The sequence below is a fragment of the Anolis sagrei genome, chromosome X (assembly GCF_037176765.1).
Source record: "Anolis sagrei isolate rAnoSag1 chromosome X, rAnoSag1.mat, whole genome shotgun sequence".
NCBI classification, from domain to species: domain Eukaryota; kingdom Metazoa; phylum Chordata; class Lepidosauria; order Squamata; family Dactyloidae; genus Anolis; species Anolis sagrei.
This window is the reverse complement of record NC_090034.1, coordinates 25,576,145-25,589,844: the sequence shown is the minus strand read 5'-3', so window position 1 is coordinate 25,589,844 and position 13,700 is coordinate 25,576,145. Positions and strand designations below refer to the sequence as shown.

General features: G+C 44.4%; 1 protein-coding gene across 1 annotated transcript in view; it reads left to right on the top strand.

Annotated features, from left to right (window-relative positions):
* The first annotated feature begins 2,855 nt into the window (after positions 1–2,855).
* Positions 2,856–13,700, top strand: part of TMC7 (transmembrane channel like 7) — a 23,053-nt gene continuing 12,208 nt past the window's right edge. The window contains exons 1-7 of the mRNA XM_060786304.2: positions 2,856–2,982; positions 5,690–5,924; positions 7,083–7,231; positions 9,333–9,500; positions 9,623–9,708; positions 11,260–11,405; positions 12,937–13,084. Of these exons, the coding sequence (XP_060642287.2) occupies positions 2,916–2,982; positions 5,690–5,924; positions 7,083–7,231; positions 9,333–9,500; positions 9,623–9,708; positions 11,260–11,405; positions 12,937–13,084 (999 nt within the window). The 5' untranslated portion in view covers positions 2,856–2,915. The remainder of the gene's footprint in view (positions 2,983–5,689; positions 5,925–7,082; positions 7,232–9,332; positions 9,501–9,622; positions 9,709–11,259; positions 11,406–12,936; positions 13,085–13,700) is intronic.

Genomic DNA, 13,700 nt, shown 5'->3' with positions numbered 1-13,700 from the left:
TGATCAGCTTTCGCAAAAAGAAAAGGGAGGAGTGAAAGGGTTAACAGAACTTAGAAGTGTTTAAGTGCTGAAATGCAAACCTAAAGAGGGGTTTGTCCCTCTCCTCTGGCCTGCAGAAGACCAAAAGCTAAGAGGAGATAATGAATCTGGAAGACACAAGATACTGTATTGTCAAGTTCGCCTAGAGAGTACTCAGGGTGGGTTAACACCCAAAATGCTTATCTGTAACAATAATGTGTGTGTTTACGTAGTTTGTAGAAGGTTAGCAGTGAAAGACACTGAAGTGGCAAAATATGAGAAAAACATGTTTTTGAATGGTTGATCCGATAAGAGAGGTGTGTGCCCATGACACAGTGAAAAGACATGTATATAAGGTGACTGAAATATCCAAATATGAGAGACAGCCTTTTTTGAAGACACTGGTTTGTCTTGGTTGTTTCTCCCTGTGTGGCCACACTTGAAATAAAGAGATTTTCTGCTTTACCTCTGGAGACTAGACTCTCTTCATTTTGCTGCCCTCTGTGACGGACTCAGCAAGGACCCCAAGCAGGGGGTCCCCTACAAAAGCAAATGCGAATGTTGCACTTAGCAAGCTTGAATAGCATTGAGTAGCCTTGCAGATGCAGAGTCAATCAGTGAAGGTATCTGCATGGAGGTAGCCTGGCTGTTGTGCCTGAAGGCATCATTGTTTAGGAGGTGTTAACTGGCACTTGATTGCTTCCTGTCTGGAGTTCTCCTGTTTCTGAGTGGTGTTCTTTATCCCTCGCCTCATCCCTTTTCCCCTTTCACTTTCCTTCCTTCCTTCCCTACCTTTTTTCATTCTCCCTTTCTTTCCATTCTTCTTCTCTTTCTCCCTTCAGCAACAGGACTCTCTTGGTGGCTCTTTCCTTCCTTTCCCCTCTCCCCTCATAGACACTTTCTTTCCCAGTGACACCACAGAGGGGCCACTCCACCCAATAACAGCTAAAGCTTATGACACCACAGAGGGGCCACTTCACCCAGAAGTCTGTGACACCAGAGGACCACTCCACCCAGCAACAGCCAAAGCCGGTGATCTCACAGAGGGGCCACTCCACCCAGTAGCCTGTGACACCAGAGGGCCACTCCACCTAGCAATAGCTGAAGCCTGCAATCTTGCTGAGGGGCCACTGCACCCAGCTACAGCTGAAGCCTGTGACACCACAGAGGGGACACTTCACCCAGAGGCATGTGACACCACAGATGGGCCAATCTCTCCAACAACAGCCAAAGCTTGTGATACCACAGAGGGGCTACTTCACCCAGAATTATGTGACACCAGAGGGCCACTCCACCCAACAACAGCCAAAGCCGGTGATCTCACAGAGGGGCCACTCCACCCAGCAACAGCCAAAGCCGGTGATCTCACAGAGGGACAACTCCACCCAGTAGCCTATGACACCACTCCACTTAGCAACAGCTGAAACCTGCAATCTCGCTGAGGGGCCACTGCACCCAGCTATAGCTGAAGCCTGTGACACCACAGAGGGGACACTTCACCCAGAAGCCTGTGACACCACAGAGGGGCCAATCCACCCAACAACAGCCAAAGCTTGTAAAACCACAGATGGGCCACTTCATCCAGAATTTTGTGACACCAGAGGGCCACTCCACCCAGGAACAGGGGAAGCCAGTGATCTCTCAGAGGGGCCACTCCACCCAGAAGCCTGTGACACCAGAGGGGCCACTCCACCCAGCAACAGCCGCAGCCGGTGATCTCACAGAGGAGCCACTCCACCCAGTAGCCTGTGACACCAGAGGGCCACTCAACCTAGCAACAGCTGAATCCTGCAATCTCACTGAGGGGCCACTGCACCCAGCTACAGCTGAAGCCTGTGACACCACAGAGGGGACACTTCACGCAGAAGCCTATGAAACCACAGACGGGCCAATCCCCCCAACAACAGCCAAAGGTTGTTGTTACAGTATATGATTTTGTAAGTCTTGACAAGAATCATCTCTTGCTTATATGTGTGTTGAGGAAGAACCACTCCCTGATTAGGATGTATATCAGGTGAAGTTTTCTTGATGCAGGTGTGGGTGAAATGAAGTAATCAGAGATGGAACTACACTACAAGGTTTGCTGGAAAGAAGCAGATTAATGCATTGTTTTGTAAGTTTCTTTTCCTTCTGCGATGGACAATGTGAACTATGTGTTTTCAAGGCTACTGTATTTTTCTTTATAAAATACATGTGTTGACTACTCAAGAGTAAAGACATTTTTCTTATATACTCTGTGTATTTTCAACTTGCTGCCTAGAGCTGAGAAGACTACTGTGTATTTTCAATATAAACTAACAAACTGCAACACTTGTGACACCACAGAGGGGCCACTTCACCCACAATTCTGTGACACCAGAAGGTTACTCCACCCAGCAACAGCCAAAGCCGGTGATCTCACAGAGGGGCCACTCCACCCAGTAGCCTGTGACACCAGAGGGCCACTCCACCTAGCAACAGGTGTCTGTCCACCATTTGTTGCCAACCAGTCAAAGGAACAGACGGGCGGAGACTGACGGCGGGAGGGCCCGCCCTCCACGTCCTCCCCGCTCCTCCCATTGGCTCCGGGCGGAAAGGGGCGGAGAAACAAGAGTCCTCCCTCCCTCGCTCCTCCCATTGGCTTCCCCTCCCTCGCTCCCTCCCACTTTCGCTCCTCCCATTGGCTCCCTCCCTCCCTTGCTCCCTTTCTCGCTCCTCTTATTGGCTCCAAGCGGAAAGGGGAGGGGAAGGCGCGGAAGCCAAGATCCCCAACAAGAGCCCGCCCTCGCTCCTCCCATTGGCTCCCTCCTTCTTCCTTCCCTCCCATTGGCTCCCTCCCATCGCTCCTCCCATTGGCTGCCTCCCTCCTCCTTCCCTCCAGGCGGAAAGAGCCGGAAGGCAGCGCGGGGCCGGCGGACATGAGCTGGGCGCGGGCCGCCCAGGATCCCGGCAACTCTGGCCGGGAAGAAGAGGAAGGCCGGCAAGGTACGCTAGGCTGAACTGAGCTGGACCATGAGGCCGGGTAGACCAGGCCTGGGCCTGCCCTCCCTCCCTCCCGGTGTTTGGGACTTCAACTCCCACAATTCCTAACAGCCTCCGGCCCCCTCCTTTTCCCCCTCAAAACACCTGAAGTTGGCCCAGACCTGGCTTATAGGATTCTTGCTGCTATAAAGATGTAAAGCAGTATTCTCTCCTCGTCATTATTATTATAACAACTAGATTCGGTTGTTTGAAAAGGGCATTGTTTGTTTTGGATGTTATGAATGGACTCATTAGAAATTGGCGCAGATCCATGGCCGATGGGCTTTGCAGTAGTCTCTGGATGTGGTTGAAGGTACAGCAAATCCCATCATCCAGGGTCCTTCCCCCCCAAACTGCACCAGAAGTTTAAGGGGGTCATGGGGTATGTGTGTGCCATGTTTGGTGCAGATCCATGGCTGATAGAAATAAACGATGGGGGAAAATGGACAAAACCTTGAATGGTAAAAGACTGCTAGGCCTTGTTAAGGCCCTGTGTATTTATTTATTTACTTTACTTGTATACCGCACTCTCTCAGCCCGCAGGCGACTCAGTGCGGTTTACAGCCAGGACAACATACAAAGTGCACAACATTAGCATTTAAAACAGTAACTAAAGCAACTACATCGATATAGCAATACAACAATACATCAATATAACATCTATACATCTATATAACTAATCCATCACGTCTCATCAGTAAAGTCATAATCCGATCTCGTCCATTATTCCAAGTTCCAAGATCAATCAGTTGGTTGCACTGCTTAATTAAACGCCTGTTCAAAGAGCCAGGTCTTTACTCTTCTCCTGAACGCCAGAAGGGAGGGGGCCGATCTAACGTCTGCGGGAAGGGCGTTCCACAGCCGGGGGGCCACCACTGAGAAGGCCCTGTCTCTCGTCCCCACCAGCCATGCTTGTGAGGCTGGCGGGATCGAGAGCAGGGCCTCCCCGGACGATCTTAATGTCCTAATTGTAGTGACAGTAAATTGCAGATCAGATGTGGCAATCTGGGATAACTTTCTGGAGAAATATCCATGTTCAAAGGAGTCAGACAAGGCTGCATTCTGGCCCCTACCTTGTTCTTCCTCCCTCCCTCTCTCTCTATATATATGGTTGCAGTTACATTTACAAAATGTACCTCTTGCAACTTACATGCAAATACAAATTAATATAATATAATATACTGTATATACATCTAAAATGTATAATATTATTATGTAATACAATATAATACTAATAATAATACAATACCATAATTATATATTTTATATTACATGTAATATTACTAATAATATTACAGTATAATGGTATAGTGCAATATAGTAATATATAATACTGATATAGTGCTATGCTAATAATACTGTATGTATATATATCTTGTAAGTCCCCTTCAGTTGGGGGTCCATCCCAGCAAAAATCCCAATGTATATGTGTATGTGTGTGTTCCGGCTTGTCTCCTGTGCTATGCTAATAATATAATATAATATGCCCATTCTGTTCGATTTTATATTGTGTTCATTTGCTTTATTTATGTTATTTTGCTACTGTATGTATTTTATTCTGATGTAATTTTTGTTTGCAGTCTTTATTTTATTTTGCTGTACTGTACCTTTGGGCTTGGCCTCATGTTAGCTGCCCCAAGTCCCCTTTGGGGAGATGGTGGCGGGGTATAAAGTTTATTATTATTGTTATTATTATTGTTGTTGTTTGTAACTTGGGGACTTTTCTGTATGTTCAATCTGTGGATATAGAGGGTCAATTGGAGCTGCTCCAGAGAAGCCTTGGAATTCCTAAGCTCATTTCCTAATCCTTGCTGTGAGTTTTCCAGGCTGTCTGGCCATGTTCCAGAAGCATTCTCTCCTGACGTTTTGCCCACATCTATAGCAGGCATCTTCAGAGGTTGTGAGATGTGTTGGAACCTGGGCAAGTGGGGTTTATACATCTGTGGAATAATGTCAAGGGTGGGAGAAAGAACTCTTGTCTGCTTGAGGCAAGTGTGAATGTTGCAATTGGCCAGCTTGATTAGCATTGAATGGCCTTGCAGCTTCAAAGCCTGGCTGGTTGCTGCCAGAGGGAATCCTTTGTTGGGAGGTGTTAACGGGCCCCGATTGTTTCATGTCAGGAATTCCCCAGTTTTTTGAGTGTTGCTCTTCATTTACTGTCCCTATTTTAAAGGTTTTTTTGATACTGGTAGCCAGATTTTGTTTATTTTCATGCTTTCCTCCTTTCTATTGAAATTGTCCACATACTTGTGGATTTCAGTGGCTTCTCTGTGTAGTCTGACATGGTAGTTGTTAGAGTGGTCCAGCATTTCTGTGTTCTCAAATAATATGCTGTGTCCAGGTTGGTTCATCAGGTGCTCTACTATGGCTGATTACTCTGGCTGGATTAGTCTGCAGTGCAGTTAAAAAAAACCCTCTAAAATCAGGACAATAAATAAGGAACATGGACATTCCACAGATATATAAACCCCACTGGCCTGGTTTCCAACAGACCTCACAGCCTCTGAGGATGCCTGCCATAGATGCAGGCAAAACGTCTGGAGAGACTGCTTCTGGAACGTGGCCATACAACCCAGAAAACTCACAGCAACCCAGTGATTCTGGTCATGAAAGCCTTCAACAACACATTAAATCCTTCTTCTCTTTCCTTCTCCCTCTATTGTTTGGATAGAGGTTTTCCTTTTTGATCCTCAGAGCGCATCACCCACCGTTGCCTTTCTGCAAGAGTTGCCCAGTTTCCAGTCAATGCGGAGGAGGAAACCCTCAATCAAAAGCTCACAGGATTATTACAGTTTAGTGCGGGTCACTTCTGGAGAGACCAACAACTTGTTGGATGGGGTCGGACCAAGCCCCACACGCCCACTTCGAGAATATGCCTTAACGATTGCAGAGAAACGGCGCTTAAGGTTTGACCCAATTTTTTTCTATGTATTTTTTTTCCTGTAAGTGTTCTGGAATCCATTTTTGATTTAAAATGACTTTTGGGAATATATGAGGGTGTGTCAAAAGGTTTTGCCTCCTGTGTCATAAAAACATTATGAATGAACATAGAACAGCAGAAGTTGCTCCAGATCCTAGCCTAGTTTGAGTCTCCTTGTTAAAAACATTATCCAATAGCATTGTCCAGTCATTCAGTTTTTTCCTCTTTGTCTGTTATATTGTATCTGCAAATGCCTGCTCAAAAAGCCAAGTTTTGACTTTTTTTCAGAATGTTAAAAGGGAAGGGGCCAATCTAATATCCCTAGGGAGGGCGTTCCATAACCAAGGGGCCACCACTGAGAAGGCCCTGTCTCTCATTCCCGCCAAACGTACTTGTGACAAAGGCGGGACCGAGGGTAGGGCCTCCCCAGACGATCTTAAAGTCCTGGAAGGTTCATAAGGGCAGATGTGTTCAGACAGGTAAGTTGGGCCAGAACCATTAAGGGCTTTATAGGCTAAAGCCAGCACTTTGAATTGTGCCCGGTAGCAGACTGGCAGCCAGTGGAGCTGGCGCAGCATGGGAATTGTGTGCTCCCTGAGCGCAGCTCCTGTTAGCAATCTGGCTGCCGTTCGTTGGACCATTTGAAGCTTCCGGACAGTCTTCAAAGCCAGCCCCACGTAGAAAGGGTTGCAGTAGTCTATACAGGATGTAACCAGAGGGCGTTCCATAGCTATAGCCAGATGTGCTCCCGCAAAGACAAAGTTTTTGTAGTCTAATAAACTTTCCCCATGTTTTTATGACAGAACCCTTTAGGGAATGACACTTATTACACTTTGTAACACGATTTTTGTTCCTGGGTGATAAAGAACAAAGTGTAACAAAGTGTAATAAGTGTCATGGCTTTCAAGCGTGTATTCCTACTAGAAAAGGGTTTGTGTATAATAAAAGGTCAGATCTGCGTAAATCTCTGCCAAATTCCACATTTCTCCTAAAACCAGGAGCAAAACAAGCCTCCGAAGGTGTGGAACAGGCATGGCCACAGTTGCAGGCCAAAGAGGATCTTACTGAACCCTCCAAAAAGTAACCGACCTTTCCGGGACTCAAAAACCTGATGCTCTTCTCATATTTTATTTCCTATTTTCAGAGATATCCAGGAAGCCAACAGGAAATACCTGTCAGGTTGGAATCAGTGGAGGCAGTCAAGCAAAAAGTCCCTGAAAAGAATTGTAGAGGATACCAAGGAACTGTCCTCCTATTTGGAGCTTTGGAGGCACGATATCCACAGCATTGAAGGTACCGTCATGCTTTTTCAAAGTTATTTATTTCTAATATCTTTATTTTTCCCAGGAGGTAAGAGGCTGAGTTTAAATATACAAATATTTAAACAGAATTAAATACAAACAGCACTTTAAAAAAATCACAGTTAAAATCCATCAAAACATATTCAAAGTTAGTAACCCGCCTAGAGCCACAAGGAGAGGCGGGTAAGAAATCAAATTATTATTATTAACTGCTATCGGTCTTAACACTACAGCTGCTCCAGTTTTGCACAGTTGTATTTTCTACCTTGAATTCTGCTATCTGCTACTTTTAGCTTACCTTTCTATCTTTAAACACCTAAAAGAAAATTCCCCAAAAGTCTTACCTCCCCCCCCCCCCCGTTTGCTCTCTGTCCCTAAACCACAACCTAAACCAGCCAGCAGAGTTTTAATTATCATTTAAATAAAAGTCAAGAGGCGTAAAATGGTTTTTGCACAACATTCAAAGTATGATAGGCTTTGTTCCAATCAGACTACGCGCAAAACATCCCGAAGGCAGGGAGCTACAGATGAATTTGTATTTATTTTAAGCAATGTCTACTCTATTAAGACTGCTTGCTTTAGGAAAGTGTATGTGTTGTGTTGCACATCTAACAATCAATGCATTGTGTCTTCAAAGGCTTTCATGGCCAGAATCATTAGGTTGCTGTGAGTTTTCCGGGCTGTATGGCCAAAGTGTTCCAGAAGCATTCTCTCCTGACGTTTTGCTTACATTTATGGCAGGCATCCTTAGAGGTTGTGAGGTCTGTTGCAAACTAAGAAAATGAGGTTTATATATCTGTGGAGTGTCCAGGGTGGGAGAAAGAACTCTTGTTTGTTGGAAGCAAGTGTGAATGTTTTAATTGGCCACCTTGATTATTTATTTATTTATTTATTTATTTATTTATTTACATCACTTATATCCCGCCCATATCAGCCCGCAGGCGACTCAGGGCGGTCTACATATCGGCACAATTCGATGCCATCAATACAATACAAAAGCAAAAACAATTAAGTGCATTTAGACAAAAAAGACAATAACAATTTAAAAAAAGCTATATCCTCTCAATCCAATCCTCATCCGTTTCATCGTCTTGGCCGTTCCTGGGTCATTCTCCATCTCAAGCTTGACTATTCCAGGGTTCCGAATGCCTGCTCGAAGAGCCAGGTTTTCACTTTCTTACGAAAGGTCAGGAGAAAGGGGGCTGATATAATATCCCTAGGCAGGGAGTTCCACAGCCGAGGGGCCACCACAGAGAAGGCCCTGTCTCTCGTCCCCGCCAAGCGTGCTTGCGAAGCAGACGGGATTGAGAGCAGGGCCTCCTCAGATGATCTTAACTTCCTGGAGGGTTCGTAGGAAGAGATGCGTTCGGATAGGTAGGCTGGGCCAGAACCGTTTAGGGCTTTGTAGGCTAAAGCCAGCACTTTGAATTGGGCCTGGTAGCAAACTGGCAGCCAGTGGAGCTGGCGCAGCAGAGGAGTTGTGTGCATTGAATGGTCTTGCAGCTTCAAAGCCTGGCTGTTTCCTGTCTGGGGGATTGCTTTGTTGGGAGATGTTAGCTGGCCCTGATTGTTTCCTGCCTGGAATTCTCCTGTTTTCCGAGTGTTGCTCTTTATTTACTGTCTTGATTTTAGAGTTTTTAAAATATTGGTAGCCAGATTGTGTTCATTTTCATGGTTTCCTCCTTTCCACTCTGGACATTATTCCACAGATAAACCACTGGTGTCTCTTTGGTGATTATTGCTAGAATAATAATCGGGGCCAGCTAATGACCTCCTGAGAAAGGTTTCCCCCAGGCAGGAAGCAGCCAAGTCTTGAAGCTGAAAGACTATTTAATGCTAATCAAGGTGATTGATTGCAACATTCACACTTGCCTCAAACAGACAAGAGGTCTTTCTCCCACCCTGGACACTCCCCAGATTTATAAATCCCACTTGCCTAGTTTCCAACAGACCTCACAACCTCTGAGGTGCCTGCCATAGATGTGGCCGAAAAGTCAGGAGAGAATGCTTCTGGAACATGGTCAGACAGCCTGGAAAACTCATAGCAACCCAATCAATTCATTCATTTCTAAATACCTCATTTCTTTTGGTAGGGAAATTTGGCACTGGGATCCAGTCTTATTTCTCCTTCCTTCGGTTCCTTGTGATCCTGAACTTGGTGATCTTTCTCCTTGTGTTCAGTTTTATAACTCTTCCGAGTGCTGTTTTCCGACATGGAATTGTCAATGGCAGCTACGTTAAAGTCTCCCCACAGGAAGCAGGTAGGCGCTTACTTCCTGCAGCGCGATTAGATTTTTTTTTTTTTTGCAGAAATGGAGATGTGTTTCATTCTTACCATTCTAATGATTTTTAAAAAATCAAAATCAAATCTTGTTACTTACAGACACACATTGCACGATTTATGAAGTCACTGGCACCAAGGGACTCATTTACTTCTACAATTATATTATAGATCTCCTGTCTGGCACAGTAAGTAATGGAATATACTCTCTTTTTTAGTTCAAGAAACATATGTAGAATAAGGAAAGAGGTTTCATTATTTTCCCCAAGAGTTTTCTCTTTCTACCTTTAAAGAAAAGTCCTGCCTTCTTAGTAGAATTTTTGTCTAGTGAGCTTGACAAGGGTTGGCTTGACGTGCCTCCTTCCTCTTGACACGCTCCTCCCTTTCACCCTCCATTCGTGCCTCTTCGAATTCCACAGTACTGTTGGTTACAACTCACCTCCAGTTTCAACGCTCAAGGGCCAGATTACCAGTTCTCTCTTGGTGTCTATGCCACCATTTTTAAGGTTAGGTTTACGCCCATCTTTCAGTCTCTCTTCCTGTCCATCAACATTCTGTTTTCTGTTCTTGATTTGGAAGTTTCGTAACTACTTTGGGAGATGGTGGTCTTTGGACATTTGGACAATGTGGCATTCAGTCCAGCGAAAGTTGATGGTGGAGGATCATGGCTTCAGTGCTGGTGGTCTTTGCCTCCTTCCAGAACGATGAAAGTTGTCCGCCTGTCTTCTTCCCAATAGATTTGCAGGATTTTTCAGAGGTTTATGCTGATGGAATCATTCCAGGAGTTGAGTGTGACATTTGTAGACAGTCCACGTTTCATAGGCTTATAAGAGCCGCCGCAAACTAGCGTCTTGGGAGAGCAAACTGTGCCAGCACGGCCGATGACGTCAAAGACTCTATCTCTTTCTCCACATTCACGTGGTTTTCCCTTTGCTAGGGCAGCGATGCGAGCATACTCTCGCTGTTGACAGAATTCAACAGCGAGAGTACGCTCGCATCGCTGCCCTAGCAAAGGGAAAACCACGCAGGTGCGGAGAAAGGGGCGGAGTCTTCGACGTCATTGGCCGTGCTGGCAGTTTGCTCTCCCAAGACGCTAGTTTGCGGCGGCTCTAACAGAGTTGGGAGGACAACGGCTTTATAGAAAAGCATCTTAGTCTCCCTACGAATGTCCTGATTCTTAAACTCTCTGCTTCATTTGGGAAAACGCTGCACTCGCAGAGCTCAGATGTTGTATTTCAGTGTCCATGTTGACTTTTGTGGAAAGGTGGCTGCCAAGGTTGTGGAAATGGTCAACAATTTCTAATGTTATACCATTAAGCTGTATTTCTGGCATTGCAAAGGAATTGGCTAGTGACTGCTGGAAGAGCACTTTGGTTTTCTCGATGTTCAGTGAGAGGCCAAGCTTTTTGTATGCTTCTACAAAGGTGTTTAGAGTGGCTTGTGGGTCTTCTGAATGAGCACAGACCACATTATCATCAGCAAATTGGAATTCTATAACATATGATGTTGTGACCTTGGTTTCGGCTTCCAATCTGCTGAGGTTAAACAGCTTGCCATTTGTCCAATAGATAGATGATTTCTGCACCGGTGGATAGCTTCCCCTCCACACGGTGCAGTATCATAGGTGTCAAACAGTGATGTGTTATTGCCCCAAACTTATTCTCCATCTCCATCTCTATGATACTGTACCTTGTTCCCTATTGTATATTTGTCTATATATTTGTGCTCACCTCTTGCAGGGTTTTCTTGAGATGACCAGCCTTTTCTATGGTTATTACACAGTCGATGCAATACATTTGGGCCGCCTGACATACCAAGTGCCGCTTGCTTATTTGCTCACCACGATGACCTACCTTTCATTGAGCTTCCTGTGGATTGTCAAGAGGTAAAGTGCACCTGAAGTGTCAGCTGTAATGACACATCATTGGCTTTTATGCTGTTTTTATTACACCTGCAGCTGAAATAATACATTTGAACTGGGAATAATCAAAAGTGTTTTTGACGATGTCTAAAAAAGGCTTTATATGTTTTTGCAAATGAGTAGATAAAAAAAACTAATAACAACAAAACCAAAGCTATAATGATATTTTTATTGCTGGCCTTTAAAAGCCACTAGCTATCCTTATTTTGAGTTGAGGATCAGAGGATTTAACCTGCATTTTAACTCTGAGTATCTTGTGTTTTAATAGTGTTTTATCTCTTGGTTTTAACAATGTTGTTCCCTGCCTTGAGCCACAAGGAGAGGCGGGTAATACATGTGTTGTTGTTGTTGTTGTTATTATAGCATGTAGTAATAATAATAAGTGCAGCATCTTGTAGGTGCATAATGCTCTGTAGGAGCTAAACTGTGATTCATGGCTTAAGTGATTTAGTAAAAACAAATTTCTTACAGTTATAGAGCCTTGTGTTACTACTCAAGTAATTTTATGTCCTATTTTCAAAAAAAGAGAGGGGGAAATGCTTAAACAGCTTTTGGACAGAGATGATTTGATTATTATGTTCATCCCACGCTCCTTTGTGTTAGTAAAAATCAAAAGAACTATTTCTGAAAACATGGTTGTAACAACAACAATTTTATTTCTTACCCACCTTGCTTTGTGGCTTGAGTTGGGACATAATATAATTAAAAGCACATTATCATAAAACATTATGTAAAGTACATATATTAAATGAATATGAAACACATATAGAAAAGTACACAGAACGAAGATTAAAATACAATAAAGAACGAACAAAACCTTGACTATAAGTATGTATGCTGGATTTCTGTGAGTTTTCTGGCTGTACGGCCATGAAGAATTCTCATCTGCTGTTTCACCCATTTCAATGACAGACATTTGCAGGATATTTCAGAGGTTTACACTGATGGAATCATTCCAGGAGTTGAGTGTGACATCTGTAGACAGTCCATGTTTCATGGGCTTATAACAGGGTTGGGAGGACAGTGGCTTTATAGATAAGCATCTTGGTCTCCCTATGAATGCTTGGGGGAATCCTTTGTTGGGATCTGTTAGCTGGCCCTGATTGTTTCCTGTCTGGAATTCCCCCGTCTTTTGAGTGTTGCTCTTTATTTACTGTCCTGATTTTAGAGGTTTTTTTAAAATACTGGTAGCCAGAATTTGTTCATTTTCATAATTTCCTCCTTTCTGTTGAAATTGTCCACGTGCTTGTGGATTTCAGTGGCTTCTCTGTGTAGTCTGATGTGGTGGTTGTTAGCATGTCAAGCATTTCTGTGTTCTCAAATAATATGCTGTGTGCATCAGGAGAGAATGCTTCACAGCAACCCACTGATTCCAGCCATGGAAGCTTTCAACAACAGAATGTATTGTCTTTCAATATTTGGACAAAAATGAAAAAGTTAATTGCGTTTCTAGTCCACTGGTTCATTGCTCAAATCATGGGGCTCTTTTTCTTAGAGCCGTCGAAGGGTTTAAACAAAGCCTGGTGTGCAGCGATGACCGGTTTCAGAGCTACTGCAACAAAATATTTGCTGGCTGGGATTTCTGTATTACGGATGTCAATGCTGCACGGCTGAAACACTGCAGCTTACATTATGAACTGAAAGTGAGTATGTGCATTGAGCTCTCCTACCTATTAGCAGGCTAATAATGCATGCACTGAAATAAACCATTTTTTTCCTGTCAGGAGTGACTTGGGAAATTGCAAGTCGCTTCTGGTATGAGAGAATTGGCTGTCTGCAAGGACGTTGCCCAGGGCACAATTGGGTGTTTTGATGTTTTACCATGCTTGTGGGAGGCTTTTCTCCTGTCCCCGCATGGGGAGCTGGAGCTGATAGAGGAGCTCATCCGTGCTCTCCCCGGATTTGAATCTGCGACCTGTCAGTCTTCAGTCCTGCCGGCACAAAGATTTAACCCAGGGGTCCTCAAACTAAGGCCCGAGGGCCGGAAATGGCCCTCCAAGGTCATTTACCCGGTCCTCACTCAGGGTCAACCTAAGCCTGAAACGACTTGAAAGCACACAACAACAACAACAATCCTATCTCATCAGCCAAAAGCAGGCCCACACTTCCCATTGAAATACTAATACGTTTATATTTGTTACAGTTGTTCTTCATTTTAATTATTGTATTGGTTTTAAGTGTTTTTTGCACTACAAATCAGATATGTGCAGTGTGCCATAGGGATTCATTCATGCTTTTTCCAAATTATAATCCGGCCCT